At 43.4% G+C, this 27982-nt stretch overlaps 1 protein-coding gene and 2 long non-coding RNA genes across 8 annotated transcripts; 1 reads left to right on the top strand and 2 right to left on the bottom strand.

The window, feature by feature from the left end:
- On the top strand, positions 1-25643 carry EIF2S2 (eukaryotic translation initiation factor 2 subunit beta). 6 transcript variants are annotated; one of them, XM_077948551.1, is made up of 9 exons: positions 1-142; positions 7321-7498; positions 9298-9401; positions 14418-14544; positions 15796-15896; positions 16483-16631; positions 19830-19886; positions 23324-23409; positions 24019-25643. In XM_077948551.1, exons 1-9 carry the CDS (start codon positions 128-130, stop codon positions 24192-24194), a joined length of 993 nt encoding a protein of 330 aa, XP_077804677.1. In that variant the 5' UTR covers positions 1-127; the 3' UTR covers positions 24195-25643. The 6 variants fall into 6 exon arrangements, with proteins under 6 accessions (XP_077804677.1, XP_077804680.1, XP_077804679.1 ...); XM_077948554.1 differs by having other exon boundaries at positions 1-206; positions 7284-7498; positions 14409-14544; XM_077948553.1 differs by having other exon boundaries at positions 1-206; positions 7269-7498; positions 14409-14544.
- Positions 7296-11469, bottom strand: LOC144332071 (uncharacterized). Its single transcript, XR_013399821.1, has 3 exons — positions 11365-11469; positions 10159-11229; positions 7296-8938 (listed from the first exon to the last, which is right to left on the bottom strand). It is a non-coding gene; the product is annotated as an uncharacterized LOC144332071 (long non-coding RNA).
- LOC144332079 (uncharacterized) lies at positions 23409-27736 on the bottom strand. The gene is made up of 2 exons (XR_013399830.1): positions 27546-27736; positions 23409-26222 (listed from the first exon to the last, which is right to left on the bottom strand). It is a non-coding gene; the product is annotated as an uncharacterized LOC144332079 (long non-coding RNA).
- Positions 27737-27982: the final 246 nt, after the last annotated feature.

Below are 27982 nucleotides of genomic sequence, written 5' to 3'. Positions count from 1 at the left end.
CCCTTTCGCTGATGCAAGAGCCTAGTGCGGTGGTGGGAGAGGTATCGGCAGGAGCCGCGCTGCCGCCGGGGCCTGGGGCTGACCCGTCTGACTTCCCGTCCGTGCCGAGCCCACTCGAGCCGCAGCCATGTCTGGGGACGAGGTGAGGGTCTGAGCCCGGCGTTAGGGCTAACTAAGGACTGAGGCGAAAAGCCGAACCCACTCCAGTGTGGGAGACCGGGCCTGCGGCCTAGCAGCTGGCCGCCGCCATGTGGGGCAGCCGGGCCTAGGCGGCCCGGAGCGGCAGAGCCGGCGAGGACTCCGGAGCCGCAGGCTTGGCTGCAGCGCGCTTTCCTCAGGGCGGCGGCGCCGAGGCGGACCTCCTGCCGTGGCTGGCGTTTCCGGAATGGAGAGCACACGTTGAGTCGCCCTCCCTGAAGGGGCTCGAATGCCCAGTTAATTCCCCGAACGAGATTGGGGCTGGCGATCCCTGCATTCCTTTCTGCTCGGCACTGCCGCCCCAGCTCGCCTCACTGGGTGCCGCGAGGAGCTCTCTTAGCTTGGTAGAACGCCCTCGTTAAAACTTTCTAGGCTGTCTTGTCGGGGCCGGTATCCCGCCCTCGTTTGCCTTCCTAGCATTGCTTTTTAAAAAGACGAGGGGGTGATGGGATTAGAACGAGAGAAAAAGATTCTGCAGCCTCAGGAAGTGACTGACCTTCCCGGAAAGTTTCCGGGTGAGCCCCCGAGCTTCCCTTAACAGAGGGCTCCCAGCGACGTGAGCGGGAAGTCCGGGCTGTGAAACTGGCTGGATCTTTTTCTGCCGTGGTGCTTGGAACTCAGTGAATTTCCTCAAATCCCTTTCCCCCAGATTTATCCTAGTTGATATAATATCTACCGACTTAAAATGAAGTTGATTTTAAGTACTCTCAGTAGGTATTGCTTAACATTGGGGGAGGCCCTGTACGGTGTTGAGAATTTCCTCAGGCAATAGGAAGCCTTGATCACAAGGGCAAAGGAATGGCCGAGAAAGGCCAGTAAATGTGCTCACAGGAAGTAGAATAATCTTCAGTTTGGTGACAGTTAAGGGGTGAACACTTGACAAACAGGTAATGATTAATTCATGGAGGGCTGTGAAGACGAAGTTAAGGAATTTGGAATGTATTCTGGAGGGGATTCCAGTCTCTTAGACTTGGTTCTCACAACAGTCCTGTAAAATAGGTCTGTTGTGCCCATTTTAGAGATGAAAAAATTGAGTGTTACAGAGTTGTATAATGCCCATGATCAAATACTAAGTGGCTGAGCCAGTAGAATTCCAGATTGACTAGGATCTTAATGGCTTACAGAAACTGAAAGTTTGTAGATGGTCCTTGGCGGTTATGATAGACATTGCTCTAGGCTGCTGTATTTCAAATGTTCTGAGAGTGGCAGTGTTTCACACTTGTTTTGTTTCTACTCATTTTTCAAACTTCTCATAACCTTTGGCAAATACAGTACTTACGTAGTGCAAGATTCCATGGGGTGTTATTCTGTGTATGGTCAACTAGTTGACACACAAGGTAGAAATAGGGCCATCAACATAGTGACTTGGAGGGCTAGAGGGATCATTTTTAGCAGTGGGATTAGGTTTTGAAAGAAGCGGAATATGAATACATTACTGATGGATGAACAGAATTTTGTGACGCAAAGATGGCAGAACCAGCATTTCAGCATAGGACTTTGGAAGCCAATAAAATATTAGACAGTTTGGCCACTTGGGGTGCCAGTCCAACTGCATTTTACAGGAAACCAGGGCCGAGGGAGATTAACTTGTCCAAGATCATGCAGAAAGGTTCTAGTTAGTAGGACTAGAACCCTGGTCTTTGGCTTCCATTCTGCCAGGCAGAAGTTAGTAGTGGAGACAAGGTATGAAGAATAGGATGTAGGGCCTGGTTCCTCTAGTGCTATTGACTAGGTAAGTATTTTTAGGCCATTCCTTTAACATCTGGCTACTGTACAGGCTTGTGAGGATCAGATGAAACTCTTGTACTTGAAAATGATTTATAAACTGCCAGGGACTTCCCAGAGTGGAAGTAATCCTGCCTGGTGGTTGTCAGGCTAGACGATTAAAGAGGCTACTATTAAAAAGTAATTTTCTGTTTCCTTCATATTTCTGGGTTTTTTTGTTTTTGTGTGTGTGTGTGTTTTTTTTTTGTTTTAAGATGGAATTTTGCACTATCGCCTGGGCTGGAGTGCAGTGGCGTGATCTCAGCTCACCGCATCCTCTGCCTCCTAGGTTCAAGTAGTTCTCCTGCCTCAGCCTCCCAAATAGCTGGGATTACAGGCGCCTGCCACCATGCCCAGCTAATTTTGTTTTTGTTTTTTTTTTTTTTTTGAGACGGAGTCTCCCTCTGTCGCCCAGGCTGGAGTGCAGTGGCGCGATCTCGGCTCACTGCAAGCTCTGCCTCCCGGGTTCACGCCATTCTCCTGCCTCAGCCTCCCGAGTAGCTGGGACTACAGGCGCCCACAACCGCGCCCGGCTAATTTTTTGTATTTTTAGTAGAGACGGGGTTTCACCGTGGTCTCGATCTCCTGACCTTGTGATCCGCCCGCCTCGGCCTCCCAAAGTGCTGGGATTACAGGCGTGAGCCACCGCGCCCGGCCAACTAATTTTGTTTTTTGTATTATTAGTAGAGATGGGGTTTCACCATGTTGGTCTGGAACTCCTGACCTCGTGATTCGCCTGCCTCAGCCTCCTGAAGTGCTGGGGTTGCAGGCGTGAGCCACCACACCCAGTCTTATGTTTTTGGGTGGTTTTTTTTTTTTTTTTTTTTTTGGACGCATAATTGAAATACACTGCACACATTTATTTATTTATTTATTTATTTATTTATTTATTTATTTATTTTTTGAGACCGAGTCTGGCTCTGTCACCCAGGCTGGAGTGTAGTGGCCGGATCTCAGCTCACTGCAAGTTCCGCCTCCCGGGTTTATGCCATTCTCCTGCCTCAGCCTCCCGAGTAGCTGGGACTACAGGCGCCCACCACCTCGCCCGGCTAGTTTTTTTTTGTATTTTTTAGTAGAGACGGGGTTTCCCCGTGTTAGCCAGGATGGTCTTGATCTCCTGACCTCGTGATCCGCCCGTCTCGGCCTCCCAAAGTGCTGGGATTACAGGCTTGAGCCACCGCGCCCGGCCTACATTTATTTTTAAACCTGGTAATTAAGCCAAAAACTCACCAAAACAGAACCCTTTTCAACCTAGTGGAACTATGTTTTTTGAGACAGGTTCTTGCTCTTGTTGCTCAGGCTGGAGTGCGGTGGCACAATCATAGCTCACTGCGTCCTCTGTCACCTGGGCTCAAGGGATCCTCTTCCCTCAGCCTCGCAAGTAGCTAGGACTACACGCACATGCTCTTGCACCTGCTAACTTTTTAATTTTTTGTAGAAATGAGGTCTTGCTTTGTTGCCCAAGCTAGTCTTGAACTCCTGGCCTCAGGCAGTCTTCCTGCCTCAGCCTCCCAACATGGAACCATGATCTTTAAAAAGCAGAATCCTAGAAATATGGCTGCTCCCTGGTAAGGGAAAAGAAAAATCCCCTGATCAATAGGCATTCAGTATTTTCACATTTGTTAAAAGCAGCATCAACATTTAATACTTGCCTGTTTACTACGAGGTCCCATTCACAAGGAGTCAGAACATTGGGTTTTCATAAAATATGGTAAGGTGTTTTTGCAAAAAGAAGCTTTAAATAAAAAAAAAAAAAAGGTTTTGATTCAAAATGGGATGTGTGTTGTGTAAAGTTTATGAAACACAAAAGAATACAAAGAAAAGTAGCAGCATCTAAGCCAGGCATAGTGGCATTCACCTGTAGTCTCAGCTGCTCAGGAGGCTGAGGCCAGGAGTTCTAGGCTGCAGTGCACTATAATTAGAATTGAGAGTAGTCACTACATTTCAGCCTGGGCAACATAGTGAGACTCCCGTCCCTTAAAAAAAAAAAAATCCCACAATCTTATCACACAGAGATGGCAACACTTGGCATTTGTTCTGGTTACCTTTGGAAGGAACTTTTAGATCAATGTCTTGCTTCTCTGTGGGTTCTTTTGTGATTCACACCTGCTTCTGGGTATAGTATGACTATAAAGTTGATTTCTTGCGTAAGGTATGATCTATAAGAAGAGGCTTCTAATTCAATGAAGCATTTCAGGGTAATTTTAGCTGGTATACCTTTTCTTTGCCCTCTCCAACCAAACGTGAGAAGTTGAAAATAGAAAATTTATGCTTTTGAAGGCTTTGTTGTGAACCTAAAATACAACTCAAGTGATTCTGTAGTTTTCCATAAGTGCACTGTCAACAGCTATTTGCTTTTCAAATCCAAACTAGTCTCATAAAAGAAAACCAATCTGGAGTGTAGTCAGCTTATAATTTGGAAGTTAGAGATGAAAGTCTTAAAAAGCCATGATTTTAGTCAAGACTAACATGGCCTCGTTCTTTGGGTGCTGCTTCGGGATCCCTGGTCCTTATTTGTAAACTGTACTTTGCAGGATGGTATGAATAAAATAAGGCAATGAGTATGTATGTTAAGTATCCAGACAGTAATTGAGAGAGAGGTTAATTATTCCAATTTATGATTCTTGCATGTTTATTATCCATTACAAGGCTACAACCAAACTGTTTACTTGTAGACCATAAGGTTTTTCAGGGGATAAGAAGGCACTTGTGAGGCTGTCCTCTGATGATACCAGGATCCTTTCCATCTTTAGTCTGTCTTGATGAATAATGGTTAAAAGGCAATGAGTATTCTAGGGAACTTGATGCTTGAAAAAATGCAATAAATGCATTGTAATCCCTTCCAGAACCTTTGCCAAGTCTTTCTATTTCAAGAATGAGGATGAAATGTGGCTACTTCCCTGTATGATTGCAGTGCTCCTTGCAGGGTGACCCGGGGCTCAATAGTGGATCAGCAGTGGGGGACTCCTTCCTCTTTGCTCTTCTACCTTGGTAGGGACACTTCTTTAAGTTGGCTAGATAATGTTCTTCAGACTGACTACATTTCAGATTTAATTATTTATACGATTGGATCCTTGTTAAGGGAGAAAAGACTAACTTTGAAAATACTTTGCAAATACCGTACTTCTCTACTGGGCAAGGACAGTAACTATATTACCTTATTACAGACTGTGGCTTGATTTCAGTCTAGTTTCCTTAATGATCTTGGGACATAAATAAGTTTATGTTAGAATCAATTTTTGGAAGCTTTTGAGAGTTTTATATGTTTGAGAAATTAGAGCACCTGAGTTGATGAAATTTCAGTGATAGGAATCAAGAGAAAACCATACTTTGTGAATGGTAAAGTATTATATAAATTACAATTGCTAATATTTATCGAGTACTTATGTGCTAGGCACTATGGCAAGGGCTTTACATTTACATACTACTTTAACCCTCCCAGTAACCTTGTGTGGTTTCTTGTCATTCTGCTACTTGTCTCCATTTTACAGATGAGCCGTGGAATAACATAGGTACAAGCCAGAGTCAGAATTTGAATCCAGTCAGATGGGCTCCAGACTTGTGCTTTTAAACACTTTACTACTACACTGTCCACAGCAGATCACTGGGCAAAATGCTGAATTTAAGCATGATATTAATAGAATGTGGAGAGAGATTGGTAAGGGGCTCAGAAGAAAAAAAAAAAAAACTTGGTATTTGAATCCAGTTCTATTTGACTTGAAAGACCCTGCACTTTCTTTTTTTTGTTTTTGAGACTGAGTCTTGCTCTGTCACCCAGGCTGGAGTGCAGTGGTGTGATCTTGGCTCACAGCAAGCTCCACTGCCCAGGTTCACACCATTCTCCTGCTTCAGCCTCCCGAGTAGCTGCGACTACAGGCACCCGCCACCTTCTGCTAATGTTTTGTATTTTTAGTAGAGACGGAGTTTTACCATGTTAGCCAGTATAGTTTTGATCTCCTGACCTTGTGATCCGCCTGCCTCGGCCTCCCAAAGTACTGGGATTATAGGCGTGAGCCACCGTGCCTGGCCTCCTGCACTTTCTACTCTATCAGGTTTCTGACCTGTATGATGTCTGAACTTTTCTTTCTTCAAGTGATCAGTGCAAGCAGATAGTCTACAAATTATAAATTAGTTTTCCACCTATTCTATAGTGGACATTTAGATAAAAAGAGAATTTGGGGGCAAGGCATGGTCCTCACACCTGCAGTCCTAACACTGGGAGGCTGAAGCTGGTGGATCATTTGAGCCCAGGAGTTCAAGACCAGCCTGGGCAGCATGGTGAAACCCCGTCTCTACTAAAAATACAAAAATTAGCTGGGTGGGGTGGTGCACGCCTGTAATTCCAGCTACTCAGGAAGTTCAGGTGGGAGGATGGCGTGAGTCTGGGAGGTCAAGGTTGGATTCAGCTGAGATCATGCCACTGCACTCCAGCCTGGGCAGCAGAGCCAGACCCTGTTTCGTTAAAAAGAAAATGGAACCTTTAATGTTCCATAAGCAAAAAGCGGAGTGAAATGTTTTACACATGAGGAGTTGCGGATGGGTTTCCTTGAAGATCTGTCTGAACTTCAGGATAAAGTTTAAAAAATTTTGTTTTTTTAATCTGGTCAGAAGTCTTCCAAGTCTCTCTGTAGCAGCCCCAAGTTACCAACCTTGAATAAAACATTTTTACCCCTGGCCAGGGGCGGTGGCTTACACCTGTTAATCCATTGCTTTGAGTGGCCAAGGAGGGAGGACTTTTTTCCTCTGGCAGTTTGTGACCACCCAGGACAACAGAGGGAGACCCTGTCTCTACAAAATGAAAAAATTAGCTGGGCATGGTAGCACATGCTTGTGGTCCCAGTTACTTGGGGAGCTAAGATGGTAGGATCACTTGAGTCCAGGAGGTTGAGTTTGCAGTGAGCCGTGATCGTGCCACTGTACTCCATCCTGGGCGACAGTGAGACCCTGTCTCAAGAAAGAAAAAAAACAGTACAAAAAAATTTACACCCTGCTTAGGTATTGCTTTCCTATATCTATAAAGTAAGAGGCATAGCATAGGTTGTTGCGAAAGTCCCTTCCCTAAATTCCATGATTCATTCAAACGTCCATATTTGCTCATGAAACTGAAAGTGAAGAGTCTGTGATACTTTGCAAATTGAAAGACGTGTACATGTTTCAATTCCCCTGATGTTTAATAGTGTTGGGAAGGTTGGGTGGACATTTTATTTTATTTTTTGGTAAATTCTCCTTTGGTGTTTTAATGTATCAGATACTCTTTTACTTTTAAGAGTATGCCTTTTGAGGATAAAGCATATTTGGAATGTGAGCATCATTAAAAATAGTCATTTGGTCCCTTTTTGTTTTTTGTCTTTTGAACAGATGATTTTTGATCCTACTATGAGCAAGAAGAAAAAGAAGAAGAAGAAGCCTTTTATGTTAGATGAGGAAGGGGATACCCAAACAGAGGAAACCCAGCCTTCAGAAACAAAAGAAGTGGAGCCAGAGCCAACTGAGGACAAAGATTTGGAAGCTGATGAAGAGGACACTAGGAAAAAAGGTGAGTGGTTGATGTGAGAGAGTTACTGTTGTCCTAGAAGCCCTGGTTCTATGAGCATTTTGGCTTTTGTATATGCAGCGACCTCTCAGCCTGATCAGGCTGCTCCAGTGAAGTCAAGGCCATCAGTAGGCTGTATGCAGTGGACCGTTTTCGATTTCTGATAGGCTTGTTGCAGGGAAGTTCCCATTTAATTCACAAGTTGCAAAGATGATGAAACCTTGCCGTTCCAGAGCTGGTTTTCCAGTTTAACCCATCAGGTCTCTTCTCTAACTTTAACAGTAGTTGTATTTGAGTGTGGGCAGAAAGAAATAGTACTAAGATAGGCAGTTTTGTGTCTTAGCAAGTCTGAAAATATATATGAGAGATTAAAATGAAAGCCTAAAGTATTTGGGGTTAGACATCAGCTTTAGTTACCCCTGTGCTGTAACATAGACATAATTTGACTATTAGAGAGAAATGATTCTGTAAACATTATTTGTGTCTGTTGAATATAACTCTGTGCTAGGATAGAGACAACTGACATTCACTGAGCATCTACCCTGTGCTAAGTGTGTTCTACATGTTTAAAACAAACTTGGAAAGTAACTCATTCCTGTTGTAATAAGATAAAATGGATTTTTAAGTAGTTTCTTGAAAAACTTTGTAGCAGAGGGATCCTAAAATATTTCTAGTTTATAACATGGCAGGTCAAATGGAAAATTTGTTGAACAGAACCTACTCATTAATGGTAGGTAAAATTTCACTGATAACTTGTATTTACTGTGCAGCCTTATTTTAATAAATGTGAAATAATTTAAGCCTTTTGATGATTAATAGACGCAATAAAATGTTGAGCTAGGCAGTAGAATTTAGGTGAACAAGGCATAGGCTCTTAGTATCTAGTAGAGAGAGAGATAAGCAAGCTGGTAATAAGTTCCTCAGTTGGGGTAAGCAGAAGATACTATACAAGCACTCTGGGGATACCTAACTAAGTTGCAGGGAAAGATGGATAAGCTTAGAGAAGGCTTTGGTGGAAGTAATTTAACCAAGATCTTGTGAGATGGAGGTAAGAGGGCCCACAGGAAGCTTTGGAGGTGAGAGACCTCACGTATATTGCACTCGGAACTGAAAGTAGTTCAGTAGGGTTAGAACCAGAGATTGAAGTGAGGAAGTGAGGAAAGCAAGAAGCAGAAGTGGGAGATAAAGTTGGAGAGTTGGAAATGGTGTTAGAGCTCTTTGTCTTGGGAACAATGAGGAGTGATATGGTCAGATTACTAAATAAATATTCTCAACATGGTCCCCTAACCAGATTTTTCCTATAGATCTTTGAGATGACCCACCATTTTGTTTTTCAGAACCATAACTTTTGTGGCCAGGCGCGGTGGCTAACGCCTGTAATCCCAGCAGTTTGGGAGGCTGAGGCGGGCGGATCATGAAGTCAGGAGATCGACACAATCCTGGCTAACATGGTGAAACCCTGTCTCTACTAAAAAAGATTAAAAAAATTAGCCGGGCATGGTGGCACACACCTGTAGTCTCAGCTACTCAGGAGGCTGAGGCAGGAGAACCGCCTGAACCCAGGAGGCAGAGGTTGCAGTGAGCCGAGATTGCGCCACTGCACTCCAGCCTGGGCAACAGAGCAAGACTCGGTCTCAGAAAAAAAAAAAAAAAAAAAGAACCATAACTTTTGTGATTGTGGAGGGACTAATTAATAGTCAGTCTTTTCTGGTGACTTGATTAATTGCTGAGCTATGTTTGTGTAACTCATAATTTGATGCTTTGCCTTTTAGTTGTTAATGATTATGCATTGGTCTTTTTAGATGCTTCTGATGATCTAGATGACTTGAACTTCTTTAATCAAAAGAAAAAGAAGAAAAAAACTAAAAAGATATTTGATATTGATGAAGCTGAAGAAGGTGTAAAGGTAGTATTGCTTTCTTGTTGAAGGTAAAATTTGGCCTCTTGCAAGGTTGCTAATGGCTGATGTTTCCCTCCCTTTGACTCACCTCTTACTAGCTGTGCTTTTGTTATTAGCACTTAATTGCCACTGGTAGGGTCATTTTCTTGGGAGTGTGTCTGACTAGGTGTCTTAAGGGATTGTAGTTTAAGGAATTTAAATTTAGGTCTTACATATTGTATTGTGTGCCATTAAAATGATCACAAAATGTCCCTTGTCCTTAACCATACTGAGATTTTTGGCTGCGGAGAACTATTTCTATGAGTGAGAAATCCTTTTGAGCAAATATTCCTTTGGTTTCTTAAACTTTTGGTAACATAGAATATACACAAATTCATACATGTACCTCTAAGCAGCAAAGAATGAACCACAGTGGTGGTTGGTAGCTGATGACAGTGTGGCCTGTAGGCAAACCAGAGTACTCAGGCTAGTTTTATGATCTGATCTTGTGGGTACTTGAGACCCTGTGAGTCTTATTACTGAATTGATTTCTTTTTTTTTTTTTTGGAGACGGAGTCTCACTCTGTTGCCCAGGCTGGAGTGCAGTGGCCGGATCTCAGCTCACTGCAAGCTCTGCCTCCCGGGTTTACGCCATTCTCCTGCCTCAGCCTCCCGAGTAGCTGGGACTACAGGCGCCCGCCACCTCACCCGGCTAGATTTTTTTGTATTTTTTAGTAGAGACGGGGTTTCACCGTGTTAGCCAGGATGGTCTTGATCTCCTGACCTTGTGATCCGCCCGTCTCGGCCTCCCAAAGTGCTGGGATTACAGGCTTGAGCCACCGCGCCCGGCCCTGAATTGATTTCTAATACAAATATCTCAAAATTATTTTGGACGGGGAGTAACAGGTGGGCAGGAAGGTGAACAGGAGGGAGGGTAGGTGGATGGATGAAAGGGGAAGGAGCTGAAGATCTGTTCTCCTCCCTAGGGTTAACCATTTTAAAGATCCTGCCTAGGAATCACTTTAGCAGAATCCACATATCTATTTATAAAACCCAAGGTAATAGCAATACACACACTTACATAGAGAGAGAAAGCACGTGTGCACACAACAGCAAACATACACCAAATATCTTGTGCCCTCTACTCAAAATTTTCTTTGGTGAGTAGTTTATTTGCTCAAACTCAAGTGAATAAAGTATATCCCACTTGTAGCAGGAAATGTATACAGTAATTCATTGGGTTTTAGAAATAGTGTCATAATTTTATGACAGTTAATTCAGTAAATATGTAAGTGATTACAGCGAGTCAAGCATTTGAAGCATTGTGTAGTAATTGCTAGAGTACTGACATGAGTAAGATATTTTTCCTGTTTGCAAAGATATTTTGGTTCAAGGATAATTTAGAATCCTTGAGAACAAGCTAGTTTTATCTGGATTCATCTTGCTCTCTCCCTGTTTGGGGATTCTCTTTTCTTTCTATTATAGGGAAATTGAGAAAAATGCTCAGATTATAATGAGAAATGGGATTTAAATATCCTGGGTAACAAAGTTTTGGTTGACAAGGCTTTGTTGGTTGATTCCTCCAATAGCTTTTATTGGGAGATTAGCTCTAAATAAGTGCTTGAATAGTGTTGTTGAAGTCATAACATAAGAGGATGTTAGAGGTATCCTGGTCATCAGGCAAGGCATGGACATTCACTTGAAGGGTTTTTGAGATCTTGGGCTACTCTCCCACCTGAATTTTCAGACTATTCCAGGGCTTTTGAAAAGCCTTGAAAAATACTTTTTGCAGACTGGGCGTGCTGTCTCACGCCTGTAATCCCAGCATTTTGGGAGGCTGAGACGGGCAGATCACCTGAGGACAGGAGCTCAAGACCAACCTGGCCAACATGGTAAAACCCCATCTGTACTGAAAATACAAAAATTAGCCGGGTATGGTGGTGCGCACCTGTAGTCCCAGCTACTCAGGAGGCTGAGGCAGGAGAATCACTTGAACCCAGCAGGTGGAGGTTGCAGTAAGCCGAGAGAGCGCCACTGCACTCCAGCCTGGGCGACAGAGCGAGACTCCGTCTCAAAAAAAAAGAAAAAAGAAAAATACTTTTTGCCATTCTCTGCCTTCTGCTGTGTCTTGGTGTCAGTATGGAAGTAGATCTTACTGGGATAAAATAAAAATATTATAGCACTAGAAGTTGGCTAATGCATGCTAACTTATATTCAGCATTTCTAAGTTCTTATTTATTGACTTAGAGACTGGGTGAGTATTTGGTTTCCTGTTTGTATGGTATGTGGCTAATGGATACCATGGGCAGATTTATTTATTTATTTATTTTTTTGAGACAAAGTCTCACTCTGTACCCAGGCTGGAGGGCAGTGGCATGATCTCGGTTCACTGCAACCTCCATCTCCTGGGCTCAGGCTTCCCTCAGCCTCCCAAATAGCTGGGTTTACAGGCACCCGCCACCACGCCGGGCTAATTTTTGTATTTTTAGTAGAGAGGGGGTTTCACCATGTTGGCCAGGCTGGTCTCAAACTCCTGACCTTAGGTGATCCGCCTGCCTTGGCCTCCCAAAGTGCTGGGATTACAGGTGTGAGTCACTGCGCCCAGCTGGCAGATTGGTCTTGTAGCCACATGTGGCACTAAGACTACACAGCTGGATTTGGGATTCAGAATCTGAGCTTTATTTACTCCCAGCTATTCCAGGTTTTCTGCTGGTAAGATTTCTGAAATGACTGTAGCCATTGTCCCAGTTCAGGATGTAGGCACACACAAAATAGATATTAATTAATGAGTAAGGTTGACAGCACACTTCAGGATAGGGAGTTGAATAAGGTGGTAGAAAGAAGGAGAAATCAGAAAGCTGGAAACTGAGACTGGCCTTTTCTGCCCTTCTGGGATGTTTATGACTCATTTCTAGGTTTTAATATGCCCTGTTTACATCCATGCCTTGGGCAGCTAATCTTGGGGTCAAGCTTTACTTTGTCTCTATTTATCACTTGATCCGAATTCCTCATAGCTTCTGCCTTTCCCTCTTTGATAATGTCATCTGTTGGAGTGATGCCCAAAGACCACGCCATAGACGGGTGCCAGGCTGACTGTGGTATAATAAAAAATAAATATTTGTTCTTTATGTTCTTGGCTCACAACTGCTAAAATCTTTGGAATCTCCAAAGTGATAACAGGGTCATTGGTATGCTACTGATATGACTGGTGGCTGGGGATCCCTAGATAGCTTTAGGATGGGGGCTGGTCACCAGAAGGACAAAGCTGTGATTTTAGAGGGTTGGGACTTCCACTGGTCCCTCTGCCACCTCCAGAGAGGGATGGTCTGGAAATTGAGTTCAGCCACCAGTTAATAATGTAATCAGTTGGCAGGGCGCGGTGGCTCACACCTGTAATCCCAGCACTTCGGGAGGCCTAGGCAGGTGGATCACCTGAGGTCGGGAGTTTGAGACCAGCCTGGCCAATATGGTGAAACCCCATTTCTACTAAAAATATAAAAATTAGGTGTGGTGGTGTGTGCCTCTAGTTCAGCTACTCAGGAGGCTGAGGTAGAAGAATCACTTGAACCCGAGAGGCAAAGGTTGTAGTGAGCCAAGACCGCACCACTGCACTCCAGCGTGGGTTACAGAGTGAGACTCTGTCTCAAAAAATAAATAAATAAATAAATAAATAAATAAATAATGTAATCAGTCAGTCATGCCTTTGTAATGAAACTCCTAGACATGGGTTCGGAGAGCTAACATGCTGGTGAGCACAACAAGGTGCTAGGAGGGTGGTGTCCCTGGCTTGGCAGCACCACGCCTACCTTCCTTGCCACCCCTCAGCTCCCACCCCAATACCTTGTCTTATGCATTGCTTATGTTTGGCTGTTTCTGAGTTGTAGCCTTTATAATAAACTGGCAATAGTAGTACTTTCCTAAGTTCCATGACTCGTTTTAGCAAATTATTGACTCTTGGCAGGGAATGTGGGAACTTCGAGTTTATAGCCATGTTGGACAGAAGCAGGCAGCATGGGGACCCAGTGCGTGGTGACTGGCATCTGAAGTGAAGGCAGTCTTGAGGAACTGAGCTGTTAAACCTGTGAAATCTGATAACTCTGGATAGTGTGTGTCTTAATTAAACTGGAGGACACCTAATTGGCATTGGAGGGTCTGTGTGGAAGACCACCACATATTTGGTGTCACCCAGAAAAATCTTTCCCAGTGACTATATCAAAATCACTTAGAAACTTCTTTAAAATACTCCTGAACCCTGTTCCTGCTGAAGATTGTCAATCCGATTTAAACTTTTAAAAGTTTCGCAAGTGATTTTTTTTTTTTTTTTGAGACACAGTTTTCCACTTGTTGCCCAGGCTGGAGTGCAGTGGCGCGATCTCGACTTACTGCAGCCTCTGCTTCCTGGGTTCAAGCGATTCCTCCCAAGTAGCTGGGATTACAGGTGCCCACCACCACACCCAGCTAAATTTTGCATCTTTAGTAGAGATGGGGTTTCACCATGTTGCCCAGGCTGGTTTTGAACTCCTGACCTCAGGGATCTGACCTCCCAAAGTGCTGGGATTACAGGCGTGAGCCAAGGCGCCTGGCTTCTGCCGTGATTCTGACAGTAGCCTGGTTTGGAAACAAGGACAATAATTATAAGATTCTAAGGCTGAAGAATAAAGAGATGAATGAGGGGGAAAGATCCCAGAAGTGTTTTGAAGAATTCACAGTTTAAATGGCAGAGTCTCTGTGACCCAGTTTGGTCCATCTCTGACCAAAGTTATCTGTAACTTCAATTTTGAATATGTGACTTTTTTCCCGCACCAAAATAATGTCAGCCCACGTCAATTTAAAAAAAGAACAGGCTGGGTGTGATGGCTCATGCCTGTAATCCCAGCATTTTGGGAGGCCAGGGCAGGAGGATCTCTTGAGGCCAGGAGTTTGAGACTAGCCTGAGCAACAAAGCAAGACTCCTCATCTCAACAGAAAATGTAATAAAATAAATAAAAAGAATAGTCCCAGTATCAAATGTTCAGACTCATCTCACTTTCTTAGGATCTTAAGATTGAAAGTGATGTTCAAGAACCAACTGAACCAGAGGATGACCTTGACATTATGCTTGGCAATAAAAAGAAGAAAAAGAAGAATGTTAAGTTCCCAGATGAGGATGAAATACTAGAGAAAGATGAAGGTAATGCTGAGGACTCAGCAGCACATTTAGAGGTTACTCAAGCCTTTGGCCCTAGTCTCCTTGATGGGGGTGGGGGGTGCTTTTAAAATTTTTTTCTTGCCCCTTATTTCTACTGCCTGATAATAGAAGCTGAAAGGAAACAGTGTCTGGCTTGATAATGGCAGTTAAACAATTTGTCAATTGTGATTACATTAAGAACATACCGATTCAGGCTTGGGAAAATTACTATAACCGATTTTTTTTTTTTTGAGATGGAGTCTCACTCTTGTCACCCAGGCTAGAGTGCAGTGGTGCGATCTCAGCTCACTGCAACCTCCATCTCCCAGGTTCAAGCAGTTCTGTGCCTCAGCCTCCCAGGTAGCTGGGATTACAGGCGCCCATCACCACGCCCAGCTAATTTTTTTAATTTTTATTTTTAGTAGAGACAGGGTTTCATCATCTTGGCCAGGTTGGTCTTGAACTCCTGATCTTGTGATCCACCCGCCTCGGCCTCCCAAAGTGCTGGGATTACAGGTGTGAACCACCGTGTCTGGCCTGAATTTTTTTTTTTTTTTTTTTTTTATTCTGAGTTTTGCCCTTGTTCCCCATGCTGGAGTGCAATGGCACGGTCTTGGCTCACCGCAACCTCCGCCTACCGGGTTCAAGCGATTCTCCCGCCTCAGCCTCCCGCCTGGCTAATTTTGTATTTTTAGTAGAGACAGGGTTTCTCCATGTTGGTCATACTGGTGTCAAACTCTCAATCTCAGGTGATCCGCCCGCCTCGGCCTCCCAGAGTGCTGGGATTACAGGCGTGAGCCACAGCGCCTGGCCCCAATTTTGTAATAAAAATTTTTTTTTAAAGTTTTGTTTACAGTTTTATTAGTTTCTAAATGCTATGGGGTCTTTGGAGAACTTTTGTCAGTAGATGAGTTTTATGGATGTTGCTGTTTCTTAGGTGCTCAGAACAGTTGGACTCTTTCCTCTAATTATTCTAATGCATTATTTTATCTTTGGCTTGTTAAATTAAGAAACATTTCCGTATGTTAACTCCTAATTAGAGAGGTCTCTATTAAGGGTCTTTTTTGAAAGTCATAACATCCCTGTTTCTAAGGAAAAGGGTTGTGAGCTTTGGTTTATGCGTAAGGCTGTTGTGAATGCAGCTGTGGAAGGGAAGACAAATGTCTTTGAAACTTTTCATTTTTCTAGACCCACCCCCACTTTTGTATGATAGTAGGGCCCACCCCTCATTCTTAAAATCTTTATTATCTGTAGCTCTAGAAGATGAAGACAGCAAAAAAGATGATGGTATCTCATTCAGTAATCAGACAGGCCCTGCTTGGGCAGGCTCAGAAAGAGACTACACATACGAGGAGGTAAGACAAAATCTGTTGTGAAAAGGGGCTAAGCTATTCACTAGTGCTCAAAGGAGCAAGATAAATCTTCCTTGGTGGAACAGATGGCAGAGAGGTCACACAGCCAGTGCACAGCAATTCCTGGTGTGCACCCATGGGGCAGCCTGCCCAGAGTGCAGCAGTCATTGTAGTACTACTGACTGTCCCCACCTGAATTTGCAGACTGCTGAGTGCATGCAGCCCTCTAGGAATCAGGAGGGCAGTAGTGACAGACTAGCTAATTTGGGGCCAGGGTAGTCTGGAGTTTGCTAGTTTGGGCTTTCTTGAATCTTACTTTTCCATGTATCATGTACTTTCCCATAGAAACAACAGAGTGAGTAGTTGTTCATTCATTTCACTTTGGATAAGGAGTTGCTGAACATCTATAACGAACCAAATGCTGGTTGGGGATGAACCTCTGCCCTCAAGGAGCTCCCAGACTTGTAGTAATGCATGTGTATATTTAATCAGAAGTGAAGTATTTGCTGTTAAGCAACGTGACTCAAAGGGGAACTTTATACCCCGGCAGTTACTAAGCGTGTTCATGAATACCACTTTATTTTTATAGCTGCTGAATCGAGTATTCAACATCATGAGGGAAAAGAATCCAGATATGGTTGCTGGGGAGAAAAGGAAATTTGTCATGAAACCTCCACAGGTCGTCCGAGTAGGAACCAAGAAAACTTCTTTTGTCAACTTTACAGATATCTGTAAACTGTAAGTTGGTTAATGGAGTACCTTCATCCCAAATACCAGATTCTCAATGCAATTTTAAGAATGCTAAATGTCCTTATTGTGGACTTCATTATAGATGGAAAGAACACACAAGTGTAGGGGTTGAGAGAGTTCACAGTTCAAGTCTGTCATTTTCTTCAATTCATAAGTCTCAGGGCTATTTTATTTTATTAAAGATGCGGTCTTGCTTTGTCGCCCAGGCTGAATGCAGTGGAGTGGTCATGGCTCACTGCAGCCTCAGTCTCCTGGGCTTCAGCAATCCTCCTGCCTCAACCTCCTAAGTCGCTGAGACTGCAGGTGCACACCACCGTGCCAGACCAATTAAAAAAAATTTATTTATTTTTTTTGTAGAAATGTGGGTCCTGCTGTGTTGCCCAGGAGTGCTTGTTTTATTAGTACATTCAGAGGTGACAGAAATCAACTCATGCTGACCCATTGAGGATGGATCCTAACTAGATGTAGTGAAGAGTGAGGAGTCTCAGTGTAGTCCTCAGACAGGAGCCTTGGGAGCCCAGGGAGTGGAAAGGCTCATCAGTCGGTCTAGGACAGGCCTGCCAAGCAAGCAGTGAGCTCAGGGAAAGTGCCTGAATTTGGTGAGCCCCTTCCTTGGATGATCATTGCCAGGACACAATTGATGAAATTGCCTTTCTTAATTACCATCACATTCTATGCCAGAGTCAGCCCTAGGTTACTGTCTGGGAATGGCTTTTCTCTGAGCTCCTCAGCTGCATGTTTTCTGGCAGGTTCCTTAGGACGACTGACCTTATCTACTCTGTTCTTCAGTTTCCTAAGTGATACGTGCTTGTAGTAGAAAATACGGTAAACACAAAAAGAGATAATATTCACTCAAAATTTTACCACCCGGAGATAACTGCTTGTTTTCATTACTTACATATATTTAAATAGTTAAGATTTTTTTGGCTAGTGACAATAGTAGTATATGCTCATTGCAGAAAAATTAGAAGATAAAGACATGCTAAAGAAAATGAATAATCATCTGCAAAATACACCATTAGGAGGTAGATAACTGGCTGGGTAGCTCACGTGGTAGCTCACACCTGTAATCCCAGCACTTTGGGAGGCCGAGGTGGGCGGATGACAAGGACAGGAATTCGAGACCAGGCTGGCAAACATAGTGAAACCCCGTCTCTACTAAAAAATACAAAAAATAAGCCAGGCGTGCTGGCAGGTCCCTGTAATCCCGGCTACTCAGGAGGCTGAGGTGGGAAGAATCGCTTGAACCTGGGAGGCGGAGGTTGCAGTGAGCTGAGATTGTGCCATTGCACTCCAGCCTGGGCAGTAGTGTGAGACTCTGTCTCACCAAAAAAAAAAAAAAAAAAAAAAAAAAGAGATAACTTATCATAGTTTAATATTTTTATGTTTAGCCAGTTTTATGTACATATTTTAAAAATAAATTATCATACTGGTTTTTAACCTGTTTTCTCGATATATTGTGAAAGTTTTACTCATGTCATTAGTCCGAATAATTATTTTAAATAGCTACACAACATATTTTAACAGTTCCATAAGCTGGACATGCTGCTCCCAGGTTTTTATTATCAGAGGCAAAACTTCACCAAACATCTTTATACATGTATCTTTGCAGTAGCTCAGAATAGAACCATAAGACAAGATGAAATTGCTGAGTTAAAAGGAATAGATATTTTCATGGCAAATATTAGCACATTGCTTTCTAGCAAGGTTGTGCCAGTTCATATTCCCGCCAGCAATGTAGGAGCTTACCTATTTTATTTTTACCAGTTCTCATCCATTGCATTTTGGGGAAAAATAGCTTAAAATTGTTGTAGTAGCACCTGCTTGTTGGAACAAGTTCAAACAGTGCCACAGCATAGATTTAAAAAATGAAACTATTGAATAGCATTGCTCTATATTTGTTTTTTATTTTATATGTATGTGTGCATTTTTTTTTTGTATATTGAGATATTTCTAAAAGTAGAATATACCCTGGAATGGATTTATTTAACCATTCCTCTAGTTGGTGAATATTTAAGATGTTTCCATTTTTTGCTGTTGTGCTACCACGGAACCCTTCTAGACATACACTTTCTTTTAATGGAAATTTTAAACAGGAAATATATATAGATTAACATATATATTTATTAGCCTGTTTGATAACATCACCTAGGTTTGGTGTATGCTGAACTTTGCTTCAGATTTTTTTCTTTTTTTTTTTTTTTTTTTGAGACGGAGTCTCGCTCTGTCGCCCAGGCTGGAGTGCAGTGACCAGATCTCAGCTCACTGCAAGCTCCGCCTCCCGGGTTTATGCCATTCTTCTGCCTCAGCCTCCCGAGTAGCTGGGACTACAGGCGCCGGCCACCTCGCCCGGCTAGTTTTTTGTATTTTTTAGTAGAGATGGGGTTTCACCGTGTTAGCCAGGATGGTCTCGATCTCCTGACCTCGTGATCCACCCGCCTCGGCCTCCCAAAGTGCTGGCCACTGCGCCTGGCCTACTTCTTTAAAAAGAAGGTTTTATGCTATTTTACAATAGTCTCAAAAACAAAAGAAAAAAAGGTGGTTTTATAGTTATAACTAAGGCCACCTTTGTATGTTTTCCTGGCCCCTTTTTCCTTCCCAGAGGAAGTTGTTACTCTTTAAAGTTGATGTTTATTGTTTATGTTTTCCATCCTTGTTTCTAGACACTTACTCATATGTATATGGTCATAAAATGTAATATGGTCTTATGGGCATTGAAGTTGTAAACAAGTGGTATCCGGCTTGGCTCACACTTCTAATCCTGGCACTTTGGGAAGCTGAAACAGGAGGATCATTTGAAGCCACGAGTTCTGTACCAGTCTGATCAATGTAGTGAGACCCCATGTCTACACAAAACTAAAGAGTTAGACGGCATGGTGGCACACACCTGTAGTCCTAGCTACTTGGGAGGCTGAGATGGGAGGATGGCTTGGACTCAGGAGTTTGAGGTTACAGTGAGCTATGATCATCACTGCACTCCAGCCTGGGCAACACAAGACCCAATCTCTTAACAATAAAAAAAGTGGTGTCATATACTTTATCTTTATTTCAAAGTTTAAATAAACGATGCAGTGAAATTCACCTAATAGCTAAATAATCACAGATCAAAACAATGAACAGATTTTTTAGAAGTTTGGTGAGATTTCCATGAAAGATAAGGTTTATATATTTTGATTTTCTTTTTAGATTACATCGTCAGCCCAAACATCTCCTTGCATTTTTGTTGGCTGAATTGGGTACAAGGTAAGAAACTATATACGTTTACATACAGTATTGCTGGACATTTCATAAGAACCTTTCTTAAAAAGGATATGTAACACACTTAGAGAAAACGTTCACCTGATTATTAGAGAAACTTTTAGGCCAGTGGAGGAGTGAAATCACTTTGTTTCTGTGGGAGAGCTTGACTGCTTAGGAATAGGGCACAGAGTTGACATCTGAACAGGCCTGCTGGTGTACCAATGAGAGGACCACAGAACTGCCATGTTTAGACTTTCCTGTTACTAATTTGAAACTCATGAGTCTTTTTATGGAGCAAATATTAGATCTTTAGAGGAATCAGTTTTTTTAAGGTCAGACTATTTTTTCCTAAATTGGTAACAGGCTATTGAAGAAATACAGCTAGGAAGTTGATGAGTGGCACTTTAGAAACCATTGAAACAGGGATCTGTGATGAAGTAGGTAGTTACCTGTCTTCAGGGCTCACCTTTTGAAGGCACTGAGCACGTCATTCCCACCCATTCAGGAAGGCCAAGATCTCATGGAGCCCATGCCAATGAGTTTGACTACTATCTGGAAGCCTAATGTCCCTTTAAAAATAAGTAATGTAGAGTAGGTTATGATAATGATGACTAATGCATATTGAGCACCTCTTGTGAGCCAAGTGCTTTTTTGGGTGCCATCTCAATTAATCTTCACAATAGTTCTATGAAGTAGAAAGTAATATTCCTGTCTTCATGTTTAGAAACAGGTTCAGTAAAGTGAAGTTGTAGTTGGTCACATAGCTAGCTTGCTTAGTGGCAAAGTCAAGATAGATACAATCAGGTCTATCTTTCCCTGCAGCTTGCATCACCTAACAGGCTTGACACCTGTGCCTCACTGGCAGTACAGAGATAATTAAAGTGTTCTCTTCCTACTCTCTTTAAACTGTTGGGATTTGCTACCCTTGGTGTGGGGTTAAGGAGTAATTTACTTGACCATGGTAGATATGTTGGCTCTGCTGTAGAATAATTGTGTTTTTTTGTTTGTATTTTGAGATGGAGTCTCACTCTGTCACCCAGGCTGGAATGTGGTGATCTCTGCTCACTGCAAGCTCCGCCTCCCGGGTTCACGCCATTCTCCTGCCTCAGCCTCCTGAGTAGCGGTGCCCGCCACCACGCCTGGCTAATTTTTTGTATTTTTAGTAGAGATGGGGTTTCCATGTTAGCCAGGATGGTCTCGATCTCCTGACCTGGTGATCCGCCTGTCTCGGCCTCCCAAAGTGCTGGGATTACAGGCGTGAACCACCGCGCCCGCCGTGTTTTAAATATAAATTTGTTACCATCGTTGTTTGTTTGTAACTTGCACAAACTAATGAAGAAGCAAAAGCTAGTGTTGTTTTTTTCTATCGTTAGAATAATCTAGAGGTTTTGTAGAGGTGGGATAAACTATTATAACAAGTTGTGGCCAGTAAACTTACAGTCAAATGGGTTAAATGGGTTTTTGAGAAAATTCCATTTCTTTTGACAGTGAATGAAAAAAAATTTCTACATTAAGCATTGGAATCACTGTAGCCTGGAGATTAAGGGTTCCAGTCTGTGGAGGAGGAAATTTAACCCTGCCTGACTGAATTCTGTTGTTTCACTTTATGATTTATAATTTTGAATGAATGATATCTAGCCTAGAGCTTTGCTTTCTCAAAAGTGCCTGTCAACAGTTTCCTATCAAACAGTTTATCATTAAGTACCATTGACAGTTTCTGGATTGTGATTCAACTATCCTTTTTTTTTCTTGACACAGCTTGATTGAAATGACAGCTTACAAATTTAAAGTATATAATCCAGGGGAGTCCCACTCGGACATCCGTCTCTTTCGCAAGAGCGAGCGAGCTATTCTCCTTTCTCTCTTGCCTATTAAACCTCTACCCCTGGACACCCCCCCGCCCCCTGCCAAAAAAAATATAAAAATAAAATATACAATCCAATGTTGTTTTGTTTTGTTTTTGAGATGGAGTTGTGCTCTGTCGCCCAGGCTGGAGTGCAGTGGCGCGGATCTTGGCTCACTGCAACCTCTGCCTCCCAGGTTCAAGCAATTCTCCTGTCTCAGCCTCCCCAGTAGCTGGGACTATAGGCACACACCACTACGCCTGGCTAATTTTTTTGTATTTGTAGTAGAGATGGGTTTTTACCGTATTGGTCAGGCTGGTTTCGAACTCCTGACCTCAGGTGATCAGCTTGCCTCGGCCTCCCAAAATGCTGGGATTGCAGGTGTGAGCCACGCCTGGCTCCAGTGGTTTTTAATATCACATGTTAAAATTAATATGTATAACTGCTACCACAATCAATTTTAGTATGTATTTTTATCAACTATACTTTTAACCATGACTGAATCAAAATATTTGGTGCTTAGAATTTTAAAAAACAAATGTAGCCCCTTTCATGTTTTTGTATTTCTAGCTCTCTCCTTTCCCTTACTTTGTACATGGTATGATTCGTAAAAGTTTTTTTTCTTTTGTTGGATGGACTTCACACACAATGAAGGAATCAGTTTGTTTTAGACTTAAAATCAATTATAAATCTGATTGTTACCACTGGAGATTTAATTGGATTTGATGTTAGTATGGGCACATCATTAGACACAACCTGTTTGTTTTTTTTTTTGTTTTTTTTTTTTGAGACAGAGTCTCGCTCTGTCGCCCAGGCTGGAGTGCAGTGGCCGGATCTCAGCTCACTGCAAGCTCCGCCTCCCGGGTTCACGCCATTCTCCTGCCTCAGCCTCCCGAGTAGCTGGGACTACAGGCGCCCGCCACCTCGCCCGGCTAGTTTTTTGTATTTTTTTAGTAGAGACGGGGTTTCACCGTGTTAGCCAGGATGGTCTCGATCTCCCGACCTCGTGATCCGCCCGTCTCTGCCTCCCAAAGTGCTGGGATTACAGGCTTGAGCCACCGCGCCCGGCCTAGACACAACCTGTTTAATTAAAAATAAATTTTGAGGCTGGGCGTGGTGGTTTACGCCTGTAATCCCAAGCGCTTTGGGAGGCCATAGTGGGAGGATCACTTGAGTCCAGTAGTTCGAGACCAGCCTGGGCAACATAGGGAGACTCCTCCATCTCTACCAACAACAACAACAAAAAATTAGCAGTTCATAGTGGGGAGTGCCTGTAGTCCTAGCTCAGTTCACAGTGGGGAGTGCCTGTATCCTAGCTTCTTGGCAGGCTTAGGTGGGAGGATTGCTTGAGCTTGGGAGATTGAAGGTGCAGTGAGCCACGATTGCGCCACTGCACTCAAGTCTGGGTGACAGAATGAGACCCCTGTGTCATAAATAAATAAATAAATTTTGGGAAACTAAGTAGTATAGCACCAGTCGTAGAGTTTATCCTATGCTACTGAATATATTTTAAATTCATTAAGTTTAAAGGTGCTGGAATTTGGTTCCTTTAGAAAAAAACAATAATAATGGAGATATTTTTGTTTTCTTTCATAGTGGTTCTATAGATGGTAATAACCAACTTGTAATCAAAGGAAGATTCCAACAGAAACAGATAGAAAATGTCTTGAGAAGATATATCAGTAAGTGTGTAATTAATTTAATTAGATCACCCTGAAATGTTCTCATCAGGCTGCAGTGTTGTAGGAAGATCCATTTGATTGCAGTGAGCTGGGAAAAGCTGGCCTTAAAAAGATCAGAGACAAAATGATAGTGAAAGGGAGGTGGCTCTTGACTACTAACTAGGGGCATAGGGAAGGATTTGGATTTTTAAAGAAAGCCCAGCTGATTGAAGCTGCTGGTTGATTGTAGGGCTAAAGGCCAAGTCAGAGAAACCTGCCTGTGATTCAGGCCTGGCCTTGGCCCCCTTTTGTTCCTAGTTATTTAAAATTGGCATGTCTGCTAACACGTTTGAGTGGCTCTCCTGTAGACAGAAACAAGAATAAGCAAGCTGGCAGGCTTCCCTGCATCCTGGGGCATTGAGTATCAGCCCATGTTTAGTGCCGGAAACGCCACAGCAAGACAGCTTGTGTTTTCTTACCCCTCGGATAGCTGAGCTTCCCTGGTCTGGGTGCCCAGGTAAATTCTCAGCCTGGGCTTATGGAGTTCTTTGTAGGAGATATATTTAAGAAGGCAGAAACTTCTCTACCTCACTGCGGCCACCAGGTAATTGTGTGTTGCTTTATTTGCAGAGGAATATGTCACTTGTCACACATGCCGATCACCGGACACAATCCTACAGAAGGACACACGACTCTATTTCCTACAGTGCGAAACTTGTCATTCTAGATGTTCTGTTGCCAGCATCAAAACCGGCTTCCAGGCTGTCACGGGCAAGCGAGCACAGCTCCGTGCCAAAGCTAACTAATTTGCTAATCACTGATTTTGCAAAGCGTGTTGTGGAGATGTGGCTGGACAGGTTTGCCATCAGAGTGGATATACCGTTGTATTAAAAACAAGATAAAAAAGCTGCCGAGATTTTTGGCGAGTGGTTGGTTGGTCTGAAGTCCTTGCAAGACGCTGATGTTCAAGCTGTTGACATACTCATTGCCTACTTTTAACACCTGTCAGAGAAACGTGATATGGGGTAAGGAGGTGCTTTTTTAAAATCGTTCATAGACTTCTGTAAAATGCAAGATAAATTAAAGTTATTATAACAGTGATTCTTTCAATTTGGTTTGTCCTTCAGTTTTCTTTTCTATAAAAATTGTGCTTGGTGAAATCAGCAAAAAACCAACCACAGAAAACTGTGTGGGCCTGGGCTCTGACAGTCTCTGTATCCTTGTCCTGAGAAACTGGACAGGCACTTCATCTGGGCAGCCATTTCTCTTCTTCTCTGCTTCTCTTGAGATACATAGTTAAAGCAGACACGGCCTCCCACGCGTGTGTGGTGGGACCTTGAGACTTGGGAGGACTGCCTGTTTTCAGTGTCCAGGGAATGACTCCATAGATTTGACTTCTTTTCCCTATGTGAGGATGGTTGCTACTACCTCACCGCCAAGTCCTCCCCCAGCTGTTACCACATGAAGGAATACAAGGTGCTAGGTACCCTCCTTCCTCGTTGACCACTAAGAGGTCTTAGAAACATAGCCTGTAAATGTGTCTTATAACTGGCACACTAAGAAGGATCCTAGTTGAGCATCTCTGTTGGTGAGGAAGCAATGTATGTGCGGTTCAGGAAACTCCTCCAAGAGGAGTCCAAACAGGGATGCTAGAGGAAGCTTTCTGTTTTCCTAGCCAACTTGTGTTCTGGGTTTGAAAAAGACCCACCACAAATGCTTTTCTATTTTCTGATTTAAAAGTTGCTTTTGAATATGACCATGAGAAACCAAGAAATGCTGCTTGTGTGGTGCTCTGCTTCCTGAGGATTTGCTGGAAGGGCATTCTCCGCTGGCACACGGGAGAAGGCCATCTTCTGTGTCTGTGCTGTGATCTGCCTTGCTCTCACTTGCTGAGGATAAGGGCATACACGTTGCTCCTCGCTTTCTTGTTGCCAGACTTCGTACTAAGCAGCCCAGGAAGAGTCACTCAGACCCAAATGTCTTGACCATGTTGTTTTTAATCACTGTGACCCTTAATTTTAAAGCATAGGCCAAGTGTTGTCAAATACCTTGGCTAAAACAGTGGAGGGTGGTGGGTAAAGCAATAGAGGGTGCTTTCCCTCAACCCACACACTGGCTGACTGAACTGCCACTGCCACAATGAACCCAACTGCTGTTTATGTCCCCATTTTCCTTTTTTTGTATCTACACCCACACGATTCCCAATGTTGGATATTTCTACATGAATAAAGCAAGGATCGGTGCCTCTTGTGTAATTAGCGCTCCATTGCTTTTGTGTATGTATGTGTGTTTGGTTTATTTATTTAGTGGGACCCCTTAGGGGAAGGAATGATACTCTTCAGTTTGGTGACAGGTTGACAAATAAATTGGTGATTTCAACCCGTTTTTAACTTTATTCTTGAAGCAGATTCTCAGGACTGATGCAGCCCGTTAGTCCAGTTGCGATAACTGACTGAATTGGATTGAAAGCGCATGAAAAGTAATGGGTTGCCCCTAAATGTTATTCAGACACAGCAGCACTAACCTCTTCTGTCTCCACTGTCTCTCACCAAACAGCTCAGCTAAACGAACTTGTCACTGTGGTGACAAGACAAAGGCAATCAAGAGCTTCTGATCAAGAGCCACTTTCTAGTTTTGGAAGGGAACCAGACCATCATTTCCAAAGTGTCTTAGGAAACAATGTTGAGGACTGTTCCTAATTATACAAAGGAAGAGGGGGGTTCTATGGTAAAGAGAAGTCGAGTAGGCTGGGCGTGGTGGCGAGGCCGAGGTGGGCGGATCACAAGGTCAGGAGTTTGTGACCAGCCTGGCCAACACGTGAAACCGCATCTCTACTAAAAAGAAACCAAAACACAAAAACTAGCTGGGCATGGTGGCCTATAATCCCAACTACTCCGGAGGCTGAGGCGGGAGAACTGCTTGAACCCAGGAGGTGGAGGTTGCAGTGAGGCGAGATCGTGCCACTGCACTCCACCCTGGGCGACAGCAAGTCTCCGTCTCAAAGAAAAAAAAGTCAGAGTAAGTGGGTTTCATAACTGCCTGACAAATCTTTAATATGGTGATGTGCATCTTCTTTTGTTGCTGTTTTTTTGAGATGGAATCTCACTGTCACCCAGGCTGGAGTGCAGTGGCAAGATCTCAGGTCACTGCAACCTCCGCCTCCTGGGTTCAAGTGATTCTCCTGCCTCACCCACCTGAGTAGCTGGGATTACAGGCACCCGCCACCTCGCCAGCTAATTTTTGTTTTTAATGGAGACGGGGTTTCACCATTGTTGGCTAGGCTGGTCTCAAACTCCTGACCTCAAGCAATCGGCCCACCTTGGTCCCCCAAAGTGCTGGGATTATAGGCGTGAGCCACCATACCTGGCCAGTGCTGTGCCTTTTCATCAGCACGTAGGAAACATGCAGTTGTAGCTCTAGTTTTTAGAAAACCTTGTTTGCATGCCCTCCACTCGCACCTAGAGAAAGTCTGAAAAGCTTTTCCCAAGGTGTCTACCTGGCTCACTCCCACACTTCCTTGGGTCCCTGCCCACTATAAAGATGGTTTCTCCAGCACACCATAATGTTAAGTGTTGAGCACAGACACTTTTGTTCACTCATTCATACTGAGAGCAGGCAATGCCTAGAAAGTTGTAGGTGATATGTATTTGAATTAGTTTCTTTCAAGGGAGTAAAAAATATGCAGAATTTTGCATACTTCTCCCCTCACCTGATGAACACAGGACAGGTTCTGCAGAAAACATGCTGGGCCAGACAGTCTGGAAGAAGTGCTGCTGTGGTATGTGAGGTCCCAGCTCTGCACCTGGACTCCCCCTTCCGTATATCTGCTCTGACAATACTGAGGCTTCACAATTGAACAGAACATTAAATTTTGCAATGTGTTCTTAGAAGCTGGACTTTGTAGCAGGTGAGGTGGGAAGATGAGATTATAATTTAAAATGTTAAATTCCCATAATCCTAACCACCATATAACTTTTTAGTATCAAGACCATTTTTCCAAATTACAGGCTTAATTTTAAAAGACCACGTAAGAGTCTATCCATGGCCGGGCACGGTGGCTCAAGCCTGTAATCCCAGCACTTTGGGAGGCCTAGACGGGCGGATCACGAGGTCAGGAGATTGAGACCATCCTGGCTAACGTGAAACCCCGTCTCTACTTAAAAAAAAAACAAAAAAACTAGCCGGGTGAGGTGGCAGGCGCCTGTAGTCCCAGCTACTCGGGAGGCTGAGGCAGGAGAATGGTGTAAACCTGGGAGGCGGAGCTTGCAGTGAGCTGAGATCCGGCCACTCCACTCCAGCTGGGCGACAGAACGAGACTCCGTCTCCAAAAAAAAAAAAAAAAAAAAAAGTCTATCCATATTATGCCATAGTTAAATCAGTATCCTAAAGGCAAGTGCTTGCTAATTCTTGATAATGCTAAGCATGGGCTTTGAACAGTCCACAGTGGCAGTCTCCCATTGCCACTGATTATCATCCTATATTCTCAGCTATAAAGTGGGAAAATATCCACTTTAAAGAGGTAATGGTAAGATAGTATGTTTAACCCAGGCCTGCCTGGCACATAGAACTATTTTCCTTTTATTGGGCTGAATTT

The sequence above is a fragment of the Macaca mulatta genome, chromosome 10 (genome assembly GCF_049350105.2).
Source record: "Macaca mulatta isolate MMU2019108-1 chromosome 10, T2T-MMU8v2.0, whole genome shotgun sequence".
NCBI classification, from domain to species: Eukaryota; Metazoa; Chordata; class Mammalia; order Primates; family Cercopithecidae; genus Macaca; species Macaca mulatta.
The sequence above is the reverse complement of the archived record's forward strand: the minus strand, read 5'-3'. Positions and strand labels throughout refer to the sequence as shown.